Here is a 24894-nt window from a genome sequence, read left to right as displayed (position 1 = left end):
AGATTTTGATGATTGGATTGAGGTATCTAATAACAACAAAGAGGGCCAGGAGAATCAGTCAAGCATTGGAAGCGTTGAGACTAAACAGGTTGGGTGTAGGGAAGAGGACATGGGAACAAAGGTTCTATTCATCGAAGAATCAATAGATCAAGGTATCAAGATGATCTAGACAAAATATAGAAGGGATTCTGATCATTGACTTCCTTCGCTAGTGAAGAAGATGATATACCTTGGTTACTATCACTATTGGCAAGGTTCATGGTCCCAATTTTTGTCTTGTTTACCTATGCCTAACTTCTTTTAAATCCTGTTTTGAACCATTTTTAAACTTCCAAGCAGCTTTGAACTCAAATCACCATGTGTCATTGATCCCAATTCACTTGCTGTTTTAAATCTGACCAACTTTGCATAAGATTTGAATTGAGCCATTTAGTTTACCTTAAATGGCTCTCATGCACCCTTACTTGGGCCTTCTTTTTTCTTCCTCTATTCATTTGACTCAGTTATTTCATTTCTTGTATACGCCCACCTACCCTCCTGATTATCCACTGAGGGAATGCCATCTATTAAGATTTGCACCATGTCATCATTTACCGTGTGACTAGTTCCCTAGATAGCTGCTACAACAAAGGAGGCAATCTAAACTCTGTAGGTTACTACTCTTGTAAACACTTCATCATACAAGGGATCAATTCAAGTCTCAATCCATTGATCCTCACTCCTACATATCAGAGGTTTGTGCCTTCTATTGTCTCACTATCAGCCCTTATTTCACCATCGCAAAGATCCCCTAGCTTCTTGAAAAATATCTCCTTCCAAAGGTGAAGTGGTAACCTAATGTTTTTTCAATGTTACATCTCCCAACTCCAGTGATTTGTGCATAGTAGAAACAAGAAACCATTTTGATATCAACAGAGGCCCCTCCAGTGACCTGATGATTATCACATTAAAATTTGGGAATGCTTCTTGGGTATGTATGATTTCTTTCATTTCTCCGACAGCTACCAGCTTCAAATCATATCCCATTTTCAGGTTTTCTTTAATAGATTTCTCCAATCCTTTCCAGTTTGCAATCATTTAGTTCATTGTTACAACCAATTTCTCCTCCCAACTATTTTTTTGCATCTGCAGTCATAATTTTTGGATTTAGTATCATGAAAATTTTGGGACCTCAATAACCTCTACTTCTCTACAATCTTAGTTTTCTTCTCTTGTTCTTCTACCTTCTTCGCCTTCACTGTTAACAAATATTCTTGCAAGATTAAAAGTTGATTCCAACCTTCCAACTTTCTCCCTCCCAGTATGCATATTGGCTGTACCTTGCCTGGTCCGAGAGTTTCCTCCAACCTCGCAAATCTTCCTTGGCATTGATTCAAGCTCCAATACATAGGTTTTTGTTGCTTTTTTCATTGTGTTTCAGTTCCAATCTAGCCTGTGTGTACAGCTCCATCTCTGAAAATCTTGAACCAAAGGGCAGCTTCTCTCACAAATAGAATGGAACCCTTCCTCCCCTAATCTTCAGTGTTGGATGACCATGGTTCATCATTTCCTCCAACAATTCCTTAGCTTCTATTCTTACTATTTTTGTCCATTTTCTCGCTGGTGAAAACTGCTTAGTCTAAACTTTCTCCCTCGACTCAATCCGAGATAGCATCAATTTTTCTAGCGCAAGAAAGCCCAAGTGCTTCACTGTTGCCTTTAAAACAGTTTGAAGAAATTTCATTCCAATCTTCAGATATTGAAATTTCTTTGTTTTCTCTCTCTAGAAATATCTGCACATTGCTTGGGTTGCTTTGGTTTGGACTGTTTGGGAGGAAATAAATACCAGATTTTTTTTTTATGAGAAGGAGAGGGATGAGGTCAGTGTCTGGGAATGGTTATTTAATAGAGCCATCAACTAGGCGAAGGCTTTGGAACTCTATTCTACTTTCTCCTTTGATGATTTATGGAAAAATTAGGAAGTGGTTGCCAAAATCTCTACCGTGAGGTTTAAACCATCAGTGGAATGGAAACCTCCTGAAGAGGGTGTCATCAAACTCAACTTTGATGGAAGTAGTTTAGGCAATCCAGGGCCTTCTGGTATTGGGGAGTGTTTAGAAATGCGGAAGGACTAATTGTTGCGTTATATTCTGGTCCTATTGGAGTGGGGACCATCCCAAACCTCTTACAAAGGAAAGGGGTGTAGTGGAGAGAGAGGCAAAGTCAAGACCCAGAAAAAGAAAGCATAGGAGAAAAGACCCAAGGGAAGAGGAGTCCAAATACAACCATAAGGCTTAAGAGGATCCAAGAAAATCCCATCCAGAAATTTCAAGAGATTAACTACATTAGGGAGCTCCAAATCTCGAAGGCCCCTTCTAAGATCCAAATTCCAATTAAACCAAGTAGAAGAAGGGAGTAATAAGTCTTGAAACAGGCTTCCCTTTAAGAGAAGACAATGAGAACAAGGTAGGAAAATGATCTTTTAAAAGTGAATCCCCATATCATACTTGATGTAATGGAGAAAGACAAGAAGAATGCCATGTATTGCTTTCTAAGGAGATGCTTGTGTATCTCTAGGAGATAAACCAACATCCTATCCATTTTCCATCAACCCATCAATGCATTTTTTTTTCTTTTTGTTTTCTGAAGAAGGTAAGATAATATTTTTTTTTATCAATAAAGAAGGTAAGATAATATTGTATTCATTATATCAAAACATATGTGTGTCTGTACAATGAACTTCTGTACAACCACAAGTATACATGTATCTTCAAAATAGTTAACAGCCAAAAAGGATGATGAAAAATCATTTTACTTGAATTGGCTGAGGTTGATAGCCATTGCCTTATAGCCTCAATTATAGCATTAATCGTTCAAAAACTCAAAAGCCTCTCCATCCACAAACCATAAGACTGCCAAAGGAATAATAGACAAAAAACAGCTTCCTTTTCTGCCCATTCCAGCCACAAACCTTAGCTTTTTTTACCACCGAACTGACTTGGCCATTTCGTAAAGATCTCTAGCAATGTAGCACAAAGCAGCAAGTTAGATGGACTTGCCACCACAATCTTGAATAATTCAGAGAAGGACCACGCTAAAACTGCTACCATGTAATAATGAACAAATGGCTTGGAATTTCCTCCTGTTCTTTGCACATAACACACCTGTTTGGAATCTGAAAACCTCTTGGTTTCAATTTATTCACAGTCCAATGAAAGAAGCCAAGCAAAAGCATCTACCCTTAGGGGAACCGGGTTATTCCACAAACCTGAAAAATTACCTGGATTCAGCTTATCTCAGGTCAAAGCATTATAAAATGACTTAAACGAAAATCTTCCATTTTTGAACTCCTTCCACCATCTAGCATCAGGTTTGTTGGCATCCACTTTACTTCTTCCAGCTTAGCAAAAACATCTAAGCATTTATCAAATTCCATGCTCTGCAGTGGTTGCCTGAATGTAGGACACCAAATAACTTGATCTCCTCTTCTCTCAAAACATTAAGAAACAACAATGTTCTCTAAATTTAACATATACATCTTTGGGTGCAAATCACATAACCTTCCATTCGGACACCATTCGTCCTTCCAAAATCTCACTCTACATCCCTCCCCCACCATAAACTTTGAGCAACTAGCAAACTCAGATTGGAATCTTGTAATTCCTTTCCACACACTAACCCCATATGACAAAGACACCTCCATTATATCCCACTCAAAGTTCACAGCACCATATCTGCTTAAAACTACTTTCCTCCAAGCATCCCTCTCCTTCCCAAACCTCCAGGAATATTTACCCAACAATGCTACTTTTAAACATCTTAACCTTCCTCAAACCAACATCCCCACGTTCTTTGACCTACAATCTCTATCCCAACTAACTAGATGCAAATCCTTATCTTTCTCATTTCCGTCCCACATAAAATCACTCTGAATCCCCCTGCTTTATACCCCTGGAAGCTTGAAAGAATTCTGTGGAGGAACCATTAACCAACACTGTAAAGGTAACTGATGACATACAAGAAAATATACAACTTTGCCATTTCTCCCCAAACCCCATAATCCTCATAACCTCTTCTAAAAATCCCCATCCAAAATGAGGATTGAATCTCCATGCCAAGAAAGGCCCAAGGTCCTTCATCTGAAAGGAGTGTTGAAGAATGGGGAGTACCAAATCCTAGAGTGCAGCCAAAAGGCTGTTTCTTATTTTTCCTATTTTCTTTTCAGATGAGTCAGCTGTTATGCTGTCTTCTCTTTCTTTTTAGAACCATCAATGAAGCTCCTTGATTATGGTTATTGATAAGAAAATCAATGCACCATCCAATATTTTGCTACACCAAAGACCATTTCCAATGATAGTCCAGACTAACTGTTGAGTGGCCTGGTTTGTTTTGTTGAGTGGCCCGGTTTGTCTTTAGTTTGCTTTTATTTAATTAGGAAGTTGTTGGGCCTTAGACCCATTAGTTTTTTATCTTTTAAAGTTGTGACTATTCAATTTTAGTAGCCGCCCTACTAAGGGCATCTTTGTAATATCTCATCTTTAAGTTAAAAATAAATATAATGAGGGGCTGGCGGCTAGGGTTAAGTTTCTCATAATCCTAGTTGACCTCCTACTCTTTTCTTCTCCTTCCCTCTCTACTGCTGAAATCTTCATCGTCCTCCTCTTTCTTTCACAAGAAGCTTGACCGAATCAGCAAATAGTGATCTCTACTTGGTATCAGAGCAGGTTGAAGGTTCTTGAAGTTGTTCTCTCATGCAGCCCTAGACCGGCTGACTGCATGGTGATTTAAGAGGCTAATCGAAGCTCTTAGGTAAGCCCAGTTTTTGGATTTTCTTGATGGATCTGTGTGCCCTGTAGCTGGTCTAGGGTTTCTCATCAGAATCAGGAAAAATTGGAGAAAGGGGAAGAGTCATGTTTTTGCTGGACTCTTCAATTTTGACCTAGGAAGAGGCGCCCTAGTTTTTTAGGGTTCTTTGGAATTTTTTGTAAGGGGCGATTCAAGTCCCACGTGGTTTGGAGGCTTCTAGAGAGGGTGGTTGACTTTTCTCTCTCTTCTCCCATCCCATAGAAAAGGAATCTTTTGTGGAAAGAAAGCCCAGGACACCAAGAAAGTGTTGCTAGTTCCAAAAGGTGTCTTGTTTGATCTTGCTGCAATTTTAAGTTATTTTCTTTACCTTTTTTGAGAAGCATGGAGGGCCACAAAGTTGAAAACAAGCCTGGGAGTGAAATGAGACCAGTGGAAGGGGGTGTTGGAGACCCCTTCGGGGCTGGAACCATTAATACAGTTAGGTTGGATGGTGCAAACTACTTGGAATGGCCACAATCTGCAAAGATTGCCATTGGGGCTCGTGGGAAATTAGGGTATATCACTGGTGAAGAGGTGAAACCCGAAACTAGCAACTCGGTGGGTGCAGGAAAATTATATGGTGATGACTTGGTTGTGTAATTCCATGTTGCCACATATAAGTAAAAATTTCTTATGGGCAAATACTGCTAAGGAGATATGGGATGGTGTTGCAGAAACCTATTCACAAAGGGAGAATGTTGCTAGGGCTTATCAACTGAGAAATCAGATTATTGCTACAAGGCAGGGAGATAGATTTGTTGCAGCCTATTTTTCAGCCCTTAAGACCCTGTGGTAGGAGATTGACCATTTGGAGACCTTTGCTTGGGAAACCACCAAGGATGCAACTACCTATCAGAGACATTTAGAGAAGTATAGGGTGTTTGAATTCCTTACTGGCCTTAACCCTGTGTATGATATTGCACGACAACATCTTCTTTCCAGGGATAGTGTCACTCTCTCCCAAGCATATGCTTTTTTGTCAGGGGAGGAGTGCAGGAGGAATGTGATGATGAAAACCCAAATTTTTTATCAGTTTGTCATGGTAAGTGCTGTGAAACCTAAACAAAGTGGCGGTGAAATCAAGAAGGAAAACAAAAGAGACTTGGTTTGTAACTACTTTAAGAAGCCTAAACATACAAGAGATACTTGCTGGAAGCTTCACCCACATCTTGTGCCGGCTATATTGAAAAATAAGAAGGGAAATACGCACATGGCAATTACCGGTGACACTCCGGCCCCTCCTACTACAGCTGCTTTGGAGTCTGTTGCAGCTGCTGCAGTAAGGGCCGAACTTGAGAGGTATGGGCTACTTCTGAACCAGCGGGATACAGCTAGTTCCAGTTCAGCCGCAAGCGGACAACAAGGTACAAGTGGCACTGGTGAAGCTCACTCTACCTCCTTTGCTCACACAGGTAGTTCACACGTCACTGCAAATTATGTTTCCACCTCAGGTAAGGAGGGACCTCCTTGGATTATAGATTCTGGAGCCTCAGAGCACATGACCAATAGCTCCACTATTTTTTCCTCTTACCAGCTCTGTTCTGGCAGAGATGGGGTCTCCACAACTGATGGATTCCATGTTCCTATTTCTGGGAAGGGATCTGTCAAGATTAATGATTCTATTTGTTTACCCTTTGTCCTTCATGTTCCCAGATTGAGCACTAATTTGTTATCTGTTAGTAGTTTGACTAAGAATCTGAACTGCTCAGTAATTTTTTCTCCTGGATGTTGTATTTTGCAGGATCTGGATTCAAAGAGGACGATTGGGAGTGGTCGTGAAGTGAATGGAATCAACTTCCTGGATGTTCTTCCCCCTCACCAAAGTCATCATGTTAGTAGGGACAATGAGTTAGGATCTGTGAGTCGGATTATGCTTTGGCATAATCGTTTGGGCCATTTATCTTTTTCCTCTTTGAGTTCTTTGTTTCCAAAACTTTTTGAGTCTGTTAGTCTGTAAAGTCTGGAGTGTGAAGATTGTCAACTTGGAAAGCATTGTAGACATTCTATTAAACCTAGTAATAAAAGATGTTCTTCTTCTTTTGATGTTATTCATTCGGATGTGTGGGGCCCTTACCATGTTCCTTCTATGGGAGGCTATCGCTATTTTCTCCTATTTGTGGATGATTTCTCTCGATACTCTTGGATTTACTTGATGAAATCCCGCAATGAAGTACCATCCTTGGTGAGGCAATTTCATCAGATGGTACTAACACAGTTTGGAACAAGAATAAAGGTGTTCAGATCTGACAATGCCAGGGAATATTTTGAAAGACATCTTGCCTCATATTTGTTAGAATATGGTGTTGTCCATCAGAGCATCCTACAGTCCACAATAGAATGGTGTTACAGAAATGAAGAACAGACACATTGTTGAGACTACAAGAAGCATGATGATCACATCTACAGTTCCGATTCGGTTTTGAGGTGATGCAGTTCTCACAGCAGTATATCTGATTAACAGGGTGCCTTCTCGTATACTTGGATTCAGCACTCCATTCAGCCTTCTTTTTCCTCAGAGGGAGATGTTTCATGTTCCTCTCAGGGTGTATGGGTGTGTCTGCTTTGTACACATCCTTGGTCCTCACCGCTCGAAGCTTGATCCTAAGGCAAAGAAGTGTGTCTTCCTTGGATATGCAGAGAATTAGAAAGGGTACCGCTGCTATGATCCAGTCTCTGGGAACCGATATGCTACCATGGATGTCACCTTTTTTGAATCCACATACTTCTTCTCACAGAATCCTTCTCAGGGGGAGTGTTTTGGGGAAGTAAGTCAACAATCTATCCCTCTCCCAGTTCCAGTCCCTATGTCACCTCTTGTGCTTGACCACCACCCGGTGCCACCTACCTTGCCACCTCCTTTGCGGTCTGTTTCTCAGCATTACTCACAACAGAGACTTCACAAGGTAGTTGATTCCACTACAGCAGAACTCACACCACTTCCTGTCGATCCCTTGGAGACTCCAGATTCGGTTGATATGGATTCAGGTATTCCTCTTGATCCCGCTACTATTTCGGTTCCCATTGATCCTACTAACTCTATTACAGATAACTTTGATCTCCCTATTGCTCTTAGAAAAGGGAAGAGAAAGTGTACTGCTCATTGTATTTCACATTAGTTATCCTACAGTGGACTTTCTCCTTCCTACCGTGCTTTTCTCTCCTCTTGATTCAGTGTCTATACCCAAGGGTGTTAGTGAGACTCTCTCCAAACCTGAGAGGAAGACAACTATGTAGGAAGAGATGGAAGCTTTAATTAAGAATCAAACATGGGACATTGTGGACCTACCAGAAGGCAAGGACACAGTTGGATGCAGATGGGTTTACACAGTAAAATATAAGGCAAATGGAAGTATAGAGAGGTACAAGGCAAGACTTGTCACAAAAGGGTACACACAGACCTATGGCAATGATTATTTAGAGACCTTTGCGCCAATTGCAAAGATGACCTCCGTTCGGATACTCATTTCCCTTGCGGCCTCATACTCTTGGCCCTTGTTTCAACTGGATGCGAAGAATGCTTTCCTAAATGGGGATCTGCAAGAAGAAGTGTATATGGATCTTCTTGCTGGTTTTTACAATGATACTGAAAAGGGAAAGGTATGCAGGCTTAAGAAGTCACTATATGGCTTGAAACAATCTCCCAGAGCATGGTTTGACAGATTCAGAAAGGCCTTGATTGATTTTGACTACACTCAAACTCAATTTGATCACACTTTGTTTGTGAAGCGCAAGGGATCTTTGGTGTCAGTCCTAATTGTTTATGTGGATGTTATTGTTGTCACTGGGAATGATCTGAGTGAGATTGATAGTCTGAAGAGGAACCTACATAAGGAATTTGAAATTAAGGATCTTGGAGAACTGAGATACTTCTTAGGCATTGAAGTAGCAAAATCGAAACATGGAATTTTTATCTCTCAAAAGAAGTATGTCTTGTACCTTCTTCAAGAGACAGGGAAGCTTGGAACAAAGGCAATTAGCACCCCTATTGATCAGAACCATAAAATCAATGCAACAGAAGGTGAGCCAGTAAAGGACATTGGGAGATATCAGAGACTTGTGGGTCGGCTGCTATACTTGTGTATGACAAGACCAGACATCTCCTATGCAATGAGTGTAGTAAGTCAATACATGCATGCCCCACGAGTCCAGCATTGGGAGGCAATTGACAGGATCCTTGCTTATCTGAAGGGACGCCTAGGCAGAGGCATATTGTTTACTGATCATGGACAGTTGAAACTAGAGCCTTATATAGATGCCGATTGGGCAGGATGCCCTGACGACAAGAGATCAACTTCAAGAGTGTGCACCCTAATTGGGGGTAACCTAGTCTCATGGAAGAGTAAGAAACAAACAGTGGTGGCAAGATCAAGTGTTGAAGCCAAATACAGGGCCATGGCGCATGGAGTTTTAGAACTTCACTGGATCCGTTCTCTGTTAGAAGAAATCGGTGCACAAGCAGAAGAACCCATGATGCTATACTATGATAACCAAGCAGCAATTAACATTGCCCATAACCCAGTCCAGCATGACCGAACTAAGCACATTGAAGTGGATAGACATTTTATCAAAGAAAGGGTAACTTCTGGGGAAGTCTGTCTTCCATACATTGCTTCTGATCTGCAGCTCGCTGATGTTCTCACAAAGGGTGTTGCAAAGAACAAGTTGGAGCATGATCTACGCTAGTTGGGAATGTATGACATTTACTCCCAACTTGAGGGGGAGTGTTGAGTGGCCCGGTTTGTTTTTAGTTTGCTTTTATTTAATTAGGAAGTTGTTGGGCCTTAGGCCCATTAGTTTTTTATTTTTTAAAGTTGTGACTATTCAGTTTTAGTAGCCGCTCTACTAAGGGCATCTTTGTAATATCTCATCTTTAAGTTAAATATAAATATAACGAGGGGCTGGTGGCTAGGGTTAAGTTTCTCATAATCCTAGTTGACCTCCTACTCTTTTCTTCTCCTTCCCTCTCTAAGGCCTTTCCAGCCCAAGGTTTTACCATTACCAAGCATAAACATATGGATGAGTTAGAGAGATTAACCACATAGCAAGGGCAATGCAAATGTGTAAGCCAGATATCTATCGTTATGTTACAAGGGAGTGCAAGAGGCTTCTGACATACCAAACAAGTCCACCAAACTCTAAAATGATTGCCAAAAGTGTTAAGAACTTGTTACGGACCTGCTTAATAGTAAAGAATGAAGATTATTAGACAACTATAATAACAAGAGAAATGGATTTGTCCATGTATAGAAAAAATGATGCTAAAGACTTACATAAAGAGCACAAAAAAGGGCAACTATAATGCTTGCAAGGTATATTGCTGTTGCATAGATACGAACAGGATCAAGCATCATTGTCACTTGCCGTTTAGGGCCTATAAGGAAGGCTGTGCTGCCATACAAAAGACTTCAACTTTAGCATCTGAAAGACAAGGACAAAGGCAGAAAGTTATAGAGTGGAGAATATATAAAGCAGAAGCAGGATTAGGTAACCATCAAGCCGTGATTCCATGGAAAAGAAATTCTGCAACAGAAAGAATCTATAGCACACTTCTTTCAAAATGCAAGAAATACAACCTTTTTTCAATCAACCTTTTTAAAATGCATAAAGATCGCTTCCAAAATCAAGTTCACATGCTATATGAGGGACAAAAAAACATCAGATGATAAAAACAACAAAAAAAATGAGAGGAATTATAGTTTATCATTTTCATTTGTAAAATGGACAAACTTTTCTCCAACATCATAACCATAACCCCCTCCACAAAAAATAAATATATAAACAAAAACATTTTTCATGATTTATCTAGAACATAGAAAATAAAAGCTCCAATAGATAAATTTTGAGTGAGATCCTTGAGCACATAATGAACCATCATTTCCACAGTTAGTTTGGAAACCCAACTATCTTCTTGATCCTTGAGCACACAACGAATCATCACATTCCTACCAACTCCATTGCCAAGTTCAGAGAGGAGACTAAGAACCATACAATAAATATAACCATGATAAGTTTCTGCACTGTTACAGGTTCTCAGAAGTGCAAACAGCCATATAAAACAAAATATGTTTGGATTCTCAGAAGTAAGGATCAATTAGGAATTACATTTCTTGCTTGCACTACAATATAGAAAAAAAGAAGAAAAACTCTTTTACTTGCATAGAATATACAAAATATGAAATATTAACAAACCTCCCAAGTGAGAGCAGATTGCCAAAGGTGAATGTAATCCCAAACTTGACTGGGTTGAAGAAAACAAGCATAGACTGCAAACCAAAGATAAAATAATGAAAATCAAAAGTAGTCACTTAAAAGGCCTTGCATATTGCAAAAGACATAAAGTTTTACATTGACTGTAATTATAACGAACATGAATGGAGGAGTAAAAGAGTTGATGTTTTAATTTCCTAGCTTTTTACGTATTTCTGTTTTCTTTTCCTACAGTAGGGGTATTTTGTAAATATTAGCATGTGTCTGTGGAGTTGAACTTGTTAGTTTGATTTGTCTGGTCATATCTTAGTCATGTTTAAATGTTTCAAGTCATTGGTTTAAGTCTTATTTAGTTTTCCTTAAGTTGGTTTGTAAGTGGCATAATTGTATTTTTGAGATTTCCTAATTTATATAGTTCGGCTGACCCTAGACTACATATATATAAATACAAACATAAAGTTGCTAGTTGCTACATGTGGGAAATGAATATTGGAGAAAAAAAAAATGTTAGGAGTTTATTTTCTGCTTGTGGGACTTGTGGTGACTGATTCTAGGAATCCAAGGAGTGATTCCTACTTCTATTCTTTCTTTCGCTCTTCTCTGATCTTCTCTCTCAAAGTTTTTCAGCTTTTTAAAAAAAATAAATAAATAAAAAAGAACATTCAATAAAATTCAGAAAGAGATACAAGGGGTGATGAGAGATCACCCAATAAGAAGAAGAAAAGACAACCCCCCATTTCCAATTTCAACGAAGACAACAAACCACCCAAAACAATCTTTCGAACCCCCAAGAGCTCTGGTACAATCAAAATCCAATCTAAGATCTTCTTAATGGGTGAACAAAGCTCCTCTTTTCTTCTCGAGTTTCCTTCAAAAATTCTTCATTTTCTTTCTTTTTCTCACCTCTCAACAGACCACAAACAGGACACATGACCAAAAACTTTTGGCTTTTTTGTTGCCTTGTAACACCAGCCATGAAGAAAAAATTCTTCAGGGGATCTTGGTTCCAAAACTCTGAGCCAAATAGTCAGATGAAGAACCACCAAATAAATTTCGTAAAATAGCCATAACAAATATGAAGAACATTCTCCCTATCCCATCTACTTCACACAAATAGAATCTGTTAGCCGTCTGGATTCCCTTTTCTCTTCAGACAATTTTGAGTAAGAATGCTGTAGACTGACAATAGACATTCCATTTTAGTTGGATGAATCTCTTTTGGGAGCTGAACTTCCACATTCTTTCTTGATGAAGGATTTAGGCATGCAAAAAGATGGAGGGAGGGGCTACAGGTGGAGGCAAAGAACTTCATTTTCAAAGAGACCAGTGCTAAGGGTTTGGAGCAGCTGAAAATACGATAAGGAAAGAAGGCCATGATTTTTCTAGCAGAGGAAGTCATGTTTGGTACTTTGGTTTAAGTGCTTGTTGGTGGGAGCCTGTAAATCAATCAAACTACAGGAATGGATGTAGGATATCAAAAGTGTTGGAAACAAGAATGGGAAGGGCTGGCATATTACATTAACAGAGCATTTTGGGAAAAACAGGAAACAGCTGGTTTGCTTTCCGATGGGAAAACAGAGAAAGGGATGAAATCTGATATTGGAGACGATTCAGGACTACCAGACGGGCTGGTATATTACATTAACAGAGTATTTTGGGAAAAACAGGAAACAGCTGGTATATTACATTAACAGAGCATTTTGGGAAAAACAGGAAACAGCTGGTTTGCTTTCCGATGGGAAAACAGAGAAAGGGATGAAATCTGATATTGGAGACGATTCAGGACTACCAGACGGGAAGAAAAGGTGCTCAGGCTATGGCCAGTACAAGAGCACAGTAAGGAACAAGAACTCAGCAAGGAATTAGAGCCTTAGTGTCTGACAAGAATGTTATGCGGAGTGACGACAAAGAAGAAGACAAGAAGATCAAATGTACTGTTGTGTTAAAGCTCCCAATCTCAGGACAACAGCTACAAAAGATATTTGGAGTAAAAGATTTTTCTTACCTGCTAAGCAGAAGGTTTGCAACTGAAAGGAGATTGCTGAAGCTTTAAGAAAGAAGTTGAAGATCGAAGGAGATTCTTTAAAACCTTCTGGCAATTTTTACCTCGAGGTTCCCCTAAGACATGTATTTGCACTTCAAGTCCAGACCAGAGAAGGTTTTGTGGATGTATGAAGATGGAGCTCAGGGTCCAACTCAGTTGATCTAGGTGAAAATCCTGTGGTAATGATGGTTGGTTTACCTTTTCACCTCTGGTCTGAATCGATTTTCCAGAAGATTGCTCAGTTATGTGGAGGTGTTCTTGCAAATCTCAATACCTCTAACCTTCGAGTAGCTTTGCTTAGGCTGGTGGGGGTAAGGATGGAGAATGTTGCTTGCATGATAGAAGTGATGGTAAATGGATTAGCCTACAAAACATGGATCCTGTCAGTAATGGACATTGAGCTTTGGAAGGGAATGAAGGATGAAGATGATGAGCTGGCACAAGGAACCTTAGGTGGAGATTGCTTAGTAGCTGAGACAGTAAACGGTCAAATGCTGAGAAAAGAAGGGTGGTAATTTACTACTAGCTGGAAGGGTGCCTAGGCGTCGCCTGGGCAGTGGATTTTTTTTAGTGTATCCTAGGGTAGTTCCCTAGGTTCTATAACCATATTTCCTTAATAATCACCCATAATTTTCATAAGTATAAACTTCATGTTAAAGTAAAGAAAATAAACATATTCTAATATATTCATGAGAAGAAAAAGAATTCTGTTATAGGAAAAGAAGAAAAGAAAAGGTGAAGAAGAAAAGGTGTTGATCAGACAACATTTTATGTTATTCCTTACTTGTTGGTTCAGGTTTTGAAGTCTTTGATGGTTCAATACAGCATTTAGCAATGTTTGTGTTGATTAAACCGTAACAATAAGAAAATAATAAAAAGAAATTAGTAATATAAACACACAAAATCAATATTTTAGTTTAGAAAATGTCTATTTTATAAGTATAACCTCAAAAATTATGAATATAAAAGTTTTTTATTACACACTATCACTATACAAAACTGCTTGGCGATTAGGCAAGGTGAGCCCCCAAGGGTGCCTTGTTGCCTAGGCACTGCCTTGATAACTATGCTCTAATACCATGTTATCAGTTTGACCAGATCTGATTTCTGCCCTAGAGCGAAAGAGAAAAGGAGAAAGAAGAAGGGGAGAAGAAGAGGAGAGAAGGAAAGAGAGAAGAGATGGGAAAGACTGGCCATAGCTAGAGAGATTTCACTTGCTTCTCTCAACTGACCAGAACTATATTCATAGGTTTGTAATCCTTTAAGTGTAGAGAACACTGATGTGGGCCCCACAGCTACGGTCCCATTGTGTTCGTAGGGTAGAAGGTGTTCTAGTCTTCCTAGGGTTAGCCGTTGGTCATTTAGTTGTTTCAGTTGCTATTTATTTCAGTCTTATTTTGCTCTATTTTGTAATGTAAAGACTAAGGGCAGATCTGTCCTTTCCATGTAATGAGCATAACCTATAAATATTAATTAAAGTGGCGGCGGCAGAACATTAAGCTTCTGCTCCTCCTTTCAACTCTTGTGTTCTATTGCTTCTCCTCCCTCTCCCTCCTCTCTTCTCTTTACCTTTCTTCTTATTTTCGAACCTGAAATCCATTAGGGTTCAAGACTGATAACAGTCCTGAACTTCTACTTGGTATCAGAGCTAGGGTTTCTCATGTGAGTCTAGTCCAGCCGACCACATGAGAACCATCTAAGGCTGGAAGCTGAGAAAATAGAGTTCGTTGACTGGTTCTACTTCTCTCCAGAGGGTTTAGCAGCTGTTTGAAGAATTGCCACAGTTGCAGCGTGTTGGTGATCAGGAAGAATCAGAGAAGGCTAGGGTTCGGGTAACCTTGGAAGGCAGAGAACAACATCCTATTGTAAGTTTTTTATTTTCTGAGAGAAGTAATATCAGAGAAGATAGGTTGGACCTATCTAGCAAGGGCGGCCGAACCACTCTAGGGTTTTATCTTTCTATTCTCTAGGGTTTTGTCTTAACCTTGCGGCAAACCCTAATACTGGACTGAACCTTGTGATCTAATACTGCGGCAAACCCGAATAGTTATCTCCTCAACATTGATCAGTTTTAGGGTTTCATATTAACCCTACTACAAGCCTTATCCATACGGTACTGTCTGGAGTGTACGGCTGAGAATTTGCTTTTAGGACTGATTAAAACCCCAATTCGGCTTCAACATATCAGATTGTTCTTCAAACTGTTTTTCAGTTTTCTTTGGGGTTTTCGAACTCTTCTAAGGGGGGGTGGAAACAGTTCGGACTGTTGCTGTTGTGTGTAGTTTTTGGTTTCAGATCAGTTTTATACCTGTTTCAGGCACATCTACTGTGAGTACAGATTGGTTCTATACTCATTTTGTGATTGTGGTTGATAGTCCAAGTGCTGTTTTGACTGTAGTAACCCTAATTTTGGGAACAGCAGTTATGGTGATGGTTATGAGACAGGTTTTCAGATTACAACCGTAAGATTTGATGGATCAAACTATTTGGAATGGGCCCAATCAGCTATGATGGCTATTGGGGGAAGGGGCAAAGTAGGGTATCTCTTGGGAGATGTGACAGAACCTTCCAAGGGAGACCCTATGTATACCAAGTGGGTCCAAGAAAACTACTTGGTTATGACATGGCTGTGTAATTCTATGCAGACATCAACCGAAATTACTTATGGGCAAAGACAGCCAAGGAGATATGGGATGTGATGAAAGAAACTTACTCCCAACCCCTTAATGTTGCCAGAGCATACGAATTGAAATGTGAGGTGAATACCCTTAAACAAGGAGAGAAACCGGTTTCGGTCTACTTCTCTACCTTGAAGTCCCTGTGGCATGAGATTGATCACTTAGAGACTCTTGAGTGGGAGAGTCCAAAAGATGCTCAGACCCATAGAAAGCACATCGAGACAGAGTGTTTGAGTTTCTGGCAGGACTGAATTCAGAATATGATATTGTGAGGTAGCAGATTTTGACCAGAGATAGTGTGACCCTCTCTCAGGCATACTCCTTAGTGCATAGTGAAGAGACCAGGAGGAAAGTCATGATGCAACCTCAGCCGCTTACACCTGCCTTGGTAGCTATCAAAACCAAAATAGGGGGTGATTCAGAGAGGGACAAAAAGAAGGAAGATAAAAGGATGTGGTGTGTGAGCATTGTAAGAAACCTAAACACACAAAAGAAACATGTTGGAAGCTGCATCCACATTTGGTCCTGGCAAAGTTGAGAAACAAAAAGGGTAATGATCATGTGGTTGTGACTACTGATTCAACATCCTTGTCTGGTACAAGAGGCACACCCTTAGAGACCATAGTTGCAGTTCGGGCTGCTCTAATACAGTTGGAAAAGGAAGTTGGCAGTTTAGCTCAATCACCGCAGTCATCATCAGCCCCTGCCACATCGGCCTTTGCACATTCAGGTACTCGAGCCTCAGCCTACCATGCCTCCGCTCTAGGTACTACTGAACCCTGTTGGGTAATAGATTCAGGTGCATCCGACATATGACTAGCTTGCCCTCATTGTTTACTACTTATCACTTATCTTCTGGTAGGGATAAAGTATCTATTACTGATGGCTCTCTTGTCCCTATTTCTAGCAAGGGTGACATCAAACTGTCAGATACTATCTCCTTGTCTTCTGTCTTGCATGTTCCTAAACTTGATACTAACCTTCTTTCCGTTAGTAGTATTACCAAACATATGAACTGCTCAGTAACTTTCTTCCCTGACCGATGTGTTTTTCAGGACTCGAAGACAAAGAAGGTGATTGGGACTGGCCGTGAGACGAATGGGATCTATCTGCTCGAGGAGAGTTCTCGTCGGGAAGAGTCAGTGGATAAGAAGTTACTTGTTTCTCAGGTTGTGAGTCCGGTTATGCTTTGGCATAACCGATTGGATCATTTGTCTTTTCGGTCCTTAAAGAGTCTATTTCCTACTTTGTTTGAGTCTATTGAGTCGTCTCAGTTGAAATGTGAAAGTTGTGAGTTTGCTAAACATTGTAGAAACTCTTATTCATTGAGTAATAAAAGGAGTAATAGTTCTTTTGATATTGTGCATACTGATGTTTGGGGGCCATATCCCATTCCTTCTATGGGTGGGTACAGATATTTTTTTGTTATTTGTTGATGACCACACCTGGTTTTCTTGGGTTTATCTTATGCGTTCACGAGATGATGTTCCTGCCTTGACCCAAAACTTCCACCAAATGATCCTAACCCAGTTTGATGCCAGGATCAAAGTTCTTAGATCTGATAATGCAAATGAATACTTTGTTAAGCCATTGGCATCGTACCTTCTTGGAGGTGGCACTTTCCCTCATACACCTCAGTAGAATGGGGTTGTAGAAAGGAAGAATAGGCACATCTTGGAGGTGGCTAGAAATATTATGTTTACCTCCAATGTCCCTATTCGCTTCTGGGGTGATGCTATCCTTACGGCGGTATATCTTATTAATCGGGTTCCTTCCCAGGTTCTTGATATGAAACCTCCTTTTCCACTTCTATACCCCAATGAGGAGTTGTTTACTCTTCCCCTCAAAACATTTGGTTGTACTTGTTTTGTTCAGCTTCTCGTTCCCCATCACTCCAAGTTCGAACCCAAGGCCTCCAAATGCATCTTTCTTGGTTATGCACAAACTCAAAAGGGTTATTGCTGCTATGATTCTGTCTCAGGGAAGAAGTTTGTATCCATGGATGTCACTTTCTTTGAGGAGACACCCTACTATTCTCGAGTCTCTCCTTAGGGGGAGAGTAGTGAGCGTGGAGATTTGGGTCCTTTTCTTCAGGGGGAGTGCAGTGAGGGCAGGGTTAATACTTTTGGGGTTGTTCCTTTACCTATTCCATTGGGTGATGAGGGCTGCAGTAGAAAGGGTGGTCAGGGGGATCGGGAGTTGAGAGTCTATCACAGGCGATGTAGGCAAGTTGATCCTGGTCATCAGCAGTCCCGGCCAGCTCCAACCTCTTCTGTGGCTCCAAGTCCAGATATTACAGTCCCAGGGCCCACAAAGACTCCTTCCATTGTTGCTACCTCACCCCCTGCAGATGACCTTGACCTTCCCATTGACATCCGTAAAAGAAAACGGCATTGCACCACATCTATAGCCCACTGCATCTCCTAGTTTTTGTCCTATGATCGCCTATCTCCCTCCTATAGGTCCCATCTCACTTCCGTTGCTAATGTCCCTATTCCAAGAACATTGCAAGAAGCCCTATCAGTCCCAGAGTGGAGAGGTGCAATGCAAGTTGAAATGGATGCTCTGTTGAAAAATAATACCTGGGAGCTAGTTGACTTGCCCAAAGGAAAGAAACCAGTTGGATGCAGATGGGTATTTACTATGAAGCACAATGCAGATGGTTCCATTGAGAGGTACAAAGCTCGGCTAGTTGCAAAAGGGTTCACTCAAACTTATGGTATAGATTACTTGGAGACATTTGCCCCGGTAGCCAAGATGACCACCATTCGGGTTCTATTATCTCTTGCAGCAAGCCACACTTGGCCTTTGTACTAAATGGATGTCAAAAATGCCTTCCTGAATGGGGACTTGTAGGAAGAGATTTACATGCAGTTGCCTCCTGGATTCTATGATACAGAGGCAGGTAAGAAGGCCTGCCGGCTCAATAAGGCATTGTATGGTTTGAAGCAGTCACCTAGAGCTTGGTTCAACAGATTCAGACTAGCCCTTGGGAAGTTCGGTTATGTACAGGCCAGTCAGATCATGCACTGTTCATCAAGAGGGTGGAGTCCCCTCTGACACTACTTGCAGTATATGTTGATGATATTGTGGTGATAGGAAATGATAGCCATGAGATTGAGTCCCTCAAACAGCTCCTTCATCAACATTTTGAGGTGAAAGATCTGGGTACACTACAGTATTTTTTGGGTATTGAGGTTGCTAGATCTAAACAGGGGATCTTTGTCTGTCAGAGGAAATATGTTCTAGATCTGTTGGCGAAAATTGGAAAGCTGGGTGTCAAACCTGCGGATACACCCATTAAACAGAACCACAGGATTAGTGCAGAGAGTGGGGAGCTGCTTGAAGACAAGGTTATGTTCCAGCGGTTAGTGGGAAAGCTCCTATATCTATGCCTCACTTGGCCAGATATCAGTTATGCAATTAGTGTTGTCAGTCAATACATGCATTCTCCTAGAACCACACACCTTCTAGCAACAGAAAGAATACTAGCATACTTGAAGAGATGCCCGGGTAGAGGTATACTGTTCAGGAACAATGACCACATGAAGGTGGAGGTCTATACGGATGCCAATTGGGCCGGGAGTGTTGATGACAGAAGGTCTACCTCTGGATATTGTGCTATTGTGGGAGGTAACCTAATCTCTTGGAGGAGTAAGAAATAGAGTGTTGTCTCCCGATCTAGTGCTGAAGCTGAGTACAGGTCAATGGCTAACGGAGTGGCTGAAATTCTTTGGCTGAGATCACTACTTGAGGAGTTGGGTATTGAGTATGAGAAGCCCTTGATGTTGTATTGTGATAATCAAGCGGCTATTAATATAGCACACAACCCGGTACAGCATGACAAAACTAAACATATTGAAGTTGATCGACACTTTGTACGAGAGAGGGTCTCATCACAAGAAGTGTGTCTCCCGTACATCACCTCCAACATGTAGTTGGCAGATATCCTCACCAAAGTTGTACCACAGAAGAAGCTAGAGGCGGATCTATCCAAGTTGGGAAAGATAAACATTTATTCCCAACTTGAGGGGGAGTGTAGAGAACACTGATGTGGGCCCCACAGCTATGGTCCCACTGTGTTCGTAGGGTAGAAGGTGTTCTAGTCTTCCTAGGGTTAGCCGTTGGTCATTTAGTTGTTTCAGTTGCTATTTATTTCAGTCTTATTTTGCTCTATTTTGTTATGTAAAGACTAAGGGCAGATTTGTCCTTTCCATGTAATGAGCATAACCTATAAATATTAATTAAAGTAGCGGCAGCAGAACATTAAGCTTCTGCTCCTCCTTTCAACTGTGTTCTACTGCTTCTCCTCCCTCTTCCTCCTCTCTTCTCTTTACCTTCTTATTTTCGAACCTGAAATCCATTAGGGTTCAAGACTGATAACAGTCCTGAACTTCTACTTTAAGTACAAAGACTCTTTTGCCCCTCATTATGTATGGGACACCCTACTTAAACTTAAATAAAATAGACAAAACATCTCTAAATAAAACAATGTAAAAGGACTTGAACCCCTGGACTGTCAATTCTAACAGGAAGTGCAAAAAAAGAAAAGTAATAAGAAGTGTACTAAGGAAAGAGAAGCCAGATGTTTTCTTAATTCAGGAAACCAAATCATTAGAATTAGATAGAAGGTGGATTAGGAGTATTTGGGGAATCAAAGGCTTAAGTTGGGCTTTTGCACCTTCCTGGGGAACTTCACGGGGAATTCTCACTATCTATAAAAATGAGGATCTGGAATGCCCGGAGGAACCCATAGGGAACTACTCAGTCTCAACAAAATTCAAAAGAGCTAGTGATAGGAAGGAGTGGGTGATGACCAATGTTTATGGTCCTAACTATTACAGAGAAAGGGTGCAGTTCTGGGAGGAGTTGAGTACAGCTAGAGGATTGTGGGAGGGGCCTTGGTGTCTTGGAGGGGATTTCAATGTCCTTAGATTTTCAAGGAAACAAACAACCTAGATCAGGGCCTCTCTATTAGTATGAGAAAATTTAACAATCTAACAAAGTTCTCCGAACTGAAGGAACTGCCAGCAGAGTTCATTGCAGCTACCAAAGCCTGAATTTTGAGCAAAGATAAGTAATGAATCAGCAGATTATAAATAACACTTTTGAGAGAGTATTTCTGACTCCAAGTGATAAATATTTCCCATTCCAACCAACCAATATTTGATCAATTCTATCTAGCACCAGGTGCCATTTTGATGGAGCGGAAGTGTTTGCCCCAATTGGAAGTCCCAAGTATGAGCACCTGCACATTCCTCTAAAAAGATTGAGCAATATCCCCTACTCCAATCATCACACTCTTATCCAAATTTATTTTCTGCCCAGCAAGCAATTCAGAACATTTAAGAATGGCTCTCAACTTCAAAACTTGATCTACCAAACAATCCAGGAAGATCAAAGTGTCACATACATATTGGAGATGTGTGATAGTTAAACCTTCCCTTTCAATCTTGAACTGTCCATTCAAGCCAGCTTCCACCCCTCTATTCAACATCCTGCTTAGAACTCCTACCACCATAAGTGCTTGCAATTCATCTAGAACTTCTCTTCCAATCTTTTCTTGGCATAGAGTTATGAAGCTAAAGGAAAAAGTGTTCATATTACAATGCAAGTACAGTCCAAATCTTCTCAAATAGACAAGAAAGTAACTTGCAACGATATTTGTGGAGTCATACTTGAAGTTAGATGATAAAGGTCATGAGCCAATTGTATATATTCATACATCTCAAAGGTTCGTTAGCAGGCTGACTTACTTGTAATTTACAAGACTAGATATTTTCCATGCTATTGGTGCTGTCAGTCAGTTTATTCACTCGTCTTGTTCTACACATCTGGCCGTAATGAGTCAAACACTGTTATCTTAATACTTCACCTATTCTGTAGGAATGGTCATACGAATTCCTCTTTTATTTTTTCTTTGTTAATGGTAAAAAGTAAAAAGTTTAGTATTTACAATGATTTACGTACAAGTAATTGCTTCCTCTTTAGAGCCAACTTTCACCTGTCATTCTATCAATAAAGAGAAAAGGCCACTACCAAATGTTGGTCCCAGCTATCTGGGGTCTTGGGATGGGTGGACTAGATACCTCACCCCCCCCCCGAAATACATTTGCTCCCTACTTGTTCCTTGTTTTTCTGTGCATCAGCCATTTGGTTTACTGATCTAGGTACCCATCCAGGACCCTCTCACTTGCTACATGCTTGATTCCTCTCAAAGTATTCCAGTACTGCCATGTTGTTTGACTATCATTCTCAGCCAACCCACTATTGTCTCAGAATCATCTTTCACTATTATGTTTCTCACATATGGGTACTGAATCTTACATAAATGATGACTGAACAAGACCAATTATTGACTAATGATCTATGTTTAGGTATTGCACTTTTGTAGGTGGGATCTTTGTTATTTGGAGTAAAAAGCAGTCCGTAGTTGCTAGATTAAATGCTGAACCAGAACAGAGGAGAATTGCTTATGGAACATGCAAGCACTTTCACTAAGAACACTAATTCAAGGGCTTGGATGTCTAGTACAGGGTCCAATGGATCTTTATTGTAATAACAAGGCTACAATCAGCATTTCTCACAAATCAGTGCAACATTACTAACGCAAGCATATCAAGGCAAAGTTCACAGACATTTTATTTGAGAAAAAGTTGCTTCCAAAGATATTGGTTTACCATTCATGAAGACAAATCACAAATTATCAGTTCACCGATAATGTTGACCAAAGCTGTAGGGACGTTTCAGTTCTCTAATATTCTTATCAACGCCACATGTTTGACATCTGTGAACCAACTTAAGGAGTGTTATCAGATGTGTTGTGTTGGACCCATGTCCATGTAAGTTGCATGGAATCAAGGGCACTTATGTCTGCTTACACTTAATGAATTAAGAGAGTGACATAGGGGTCATGAACACATTCCCCAATTTTCTCCTTTTGTTTCCTACATTCTTCACTTCTTTTCTTCAACTGCTAGCTAGTATCTTAAAACCTACCATAAATTGTATATATCATCTTCAAAATAGTTAACTACTTTATAACCCAAAAAATGGTTCTTGCATATATTGACTAAAACAAACAGAAGATTAAGAAGGAAAGAAAAGGACAATGGAAAGTTAAATGCAGTAAGGAACTCACCAGGAATGTACAAACTATACCAGCAACCAAGCATGTCACAAAACCATATAATCTCTGATTAATGAAATGAAGAGATATTAAAAAAGGAGTCAGGTCAAAAGACTATAACAATGAAATCCTAAAGTTGTAAGAAGCACATCTCCTACAGATTAATAAATTCTGCTCCAGAAATACTGGGGAACCAAAATAAAGGTGAAACCATTCTGCTATAATTGTTCAAATGTACTTCTTACTCAATAAACAATCTTAACATAATTTATAAACAAAGATGAACTGTTTTTTCACAAAACAGGTGAAGATGAAACAATTTCTAAGTTTGCGACAGAAAACCCTTTACCAGTCTATGGGTCAAGGAAATGGGGGCAGAAATTGAACTGAATGGCCCTTCCACAAATTCAGACATTATTGGGGCATAATGAAGAAGAAATGAGACAAATGTGGAACTTTCCTAGTTTTTATGTACTTATGGATAGTAAGGTATTTTTTTAATCAGCATGGATGGTACAGTTATTTTAATGATTTTTCAGTAACTACTATATGATTATTTGAGATTAATAGCTTTCCTAGTTAGATTACAAGCTAATTGTATTAAGAGATATTTTAGTAAGAGCCATAGTTATAAAACAAGTACGCTTTGTCTTATTTCTAGTATTAAGTCAACTAGAATGTAATCAGAGGTGGGAACTGGGAACTACCGAGCTTTAGCTAAGAAGGTAGAATGAAGATCACCAGTTGGAATGTAAGAAGGCTGTAGTGGGTTAGAATCCTTTGGTCCTCTAGGAATATTAGTTGGATCATGACCCCATCATAGGATGCTTTTAGAGGAATTATCACTTTGTAGAAGAACAAAGTGATTTTCTACAAGGAAAAACTCATTGGAAAATTTTCAATTTTGGTGAAATTGAAAGGGTAGATGATGGATTTCAATGGGTTATGACGAATGAGGTGATTTCCCATATAGGAAGGAGATTTTATTTATTTATTTTTAGATAAGTAACTCAAATACGTATTAATTGTAATAAAAATGTAAATAGTCTACTAGAGGGCCGACTATGGGTAGGGCCTCTGCTGGGGTTAATATTGTTAGATTATCTTGTAAATCCAACTATCTTAATCAGGTCATATCTACTAGCATCAGAGACTTCAACACTGTCATCAATGATATTATGCTCTAAAAGATATCCCCATGCTCCTAGCCAAATTTACATGGTCTAATATCCAAGTGCCCCCTTCTTGCTTCAAGCTGGATAGATTCACTTCCTTTTTGGATTGGGAAAACCACTGGTCTAGCCTATCCTGTATAAGCACTCCCTAAACCCATTTCAAACCATTGTCCCATTATGATTTAAAATGAGACCATGGGGGAGGTTGAATACCTTTTTGGTTTTGAGAACACCAAAGTTAAACCCATAACATCAAAGAGTGGTGGAATGAGGAAATGAACTCCTACTAATTCTTGTAACTCAAGTTTCTCCTCTAGGATTAGTAGAAACCACTATCTGCTGATTAGGTCAAGCTTCTTGTGAAAGGAAGAGGGGAAAGTTGTAGATTTCAGCAATAGGAAGAGGAAGAGGAAGAAAAGGAGAAGAAGGTCAACTAGGACTGTGTATCAGAACCCTAGCCACCAGCCCCTCATTCTATTTATATTTAACTTAAATATGAGATATTACAAAGATGCCCTTAGTAGGGCAACAACTCAAACTAAATAGTTACAACTCTTTTGAAAATTAAAACTAATGGGCCCAAGGCCCAACAACTTCTTAATTTAAAAGAAAATAAACTAAACACAAATCGGCCCATTCAACAGGATTATAGTACATCAAATTCTGTTCCCATTAAGTAGAATTTTGCTTGAACAAACTGCTATGGTTCTATCCTCAAAGTAAATAGCATGTTCAATGTTATCCTATTATTTATAATATTTTCAATCTCCCATGAGTCCCATCTCTTCAGAGTTTGACAATTCAATCCTTTTTTTATTCACCTTTCTTAGTGATAAT

The 24894-nt window shown here is 39.9% G+C and overlaps 1 protein-coding gene across 2 annotated transcripts in view; it reads right to left on the bottom strand.

Moving 5' to 3' along the window:
* LOC148852997 (Got1/Sft2-like vescicle transport protein family) overlaps nt 1-24894 on the bottom strand; it is a 31520-nt gene that overhangs the window by 4919 nt on the left and 1707 nt on the right. Inside the window, exons 2-5 of one of the 2 annotated variants that reach the window (XM_088945057.1) lie at nt 22895-22948; nt 11014-11087; nt 10095-10212; nt 9941-9999 (exon numbers count right to left, since the gene is read on the bottom strand). In XM_088945057.1, coding sequence (XP_088801183.1) covers nt 9941-9999; nt 10095-10212; nt 11014-11087; nt 22895-22948 — 305 coding nt within the window. The remainder of the gene's footprint in view (nt 1-9940; nt 10000-10094; nt 10213-11013; nt 11088-22894; nt 22949-24894) is intronic. The other variant, XM_088945058.1, reaches the window with a different exon arrangement.

This window comes from Nelumbo lutea, chromosome 5 (assembly GCF_056320005.1).
Source record: "Nelumbo lutea isolate HS-2025 chromosome 5, American lotus-T2T, whole genome shotgun sequence".
In the NCBI taxonomy this organism is placed as follows: domain Eukaryota; kingdom Viridiplantae; phylum Streptophyta; class Magnoliopsida; order Proteales; family Nelumbonaceae; genus Nelumbo; species Nelumbo lutea.
Note: the sequence above shows the minus strand (reverse complement) of the source record. Positions and strands in the feature narration are given on the sequence as shown.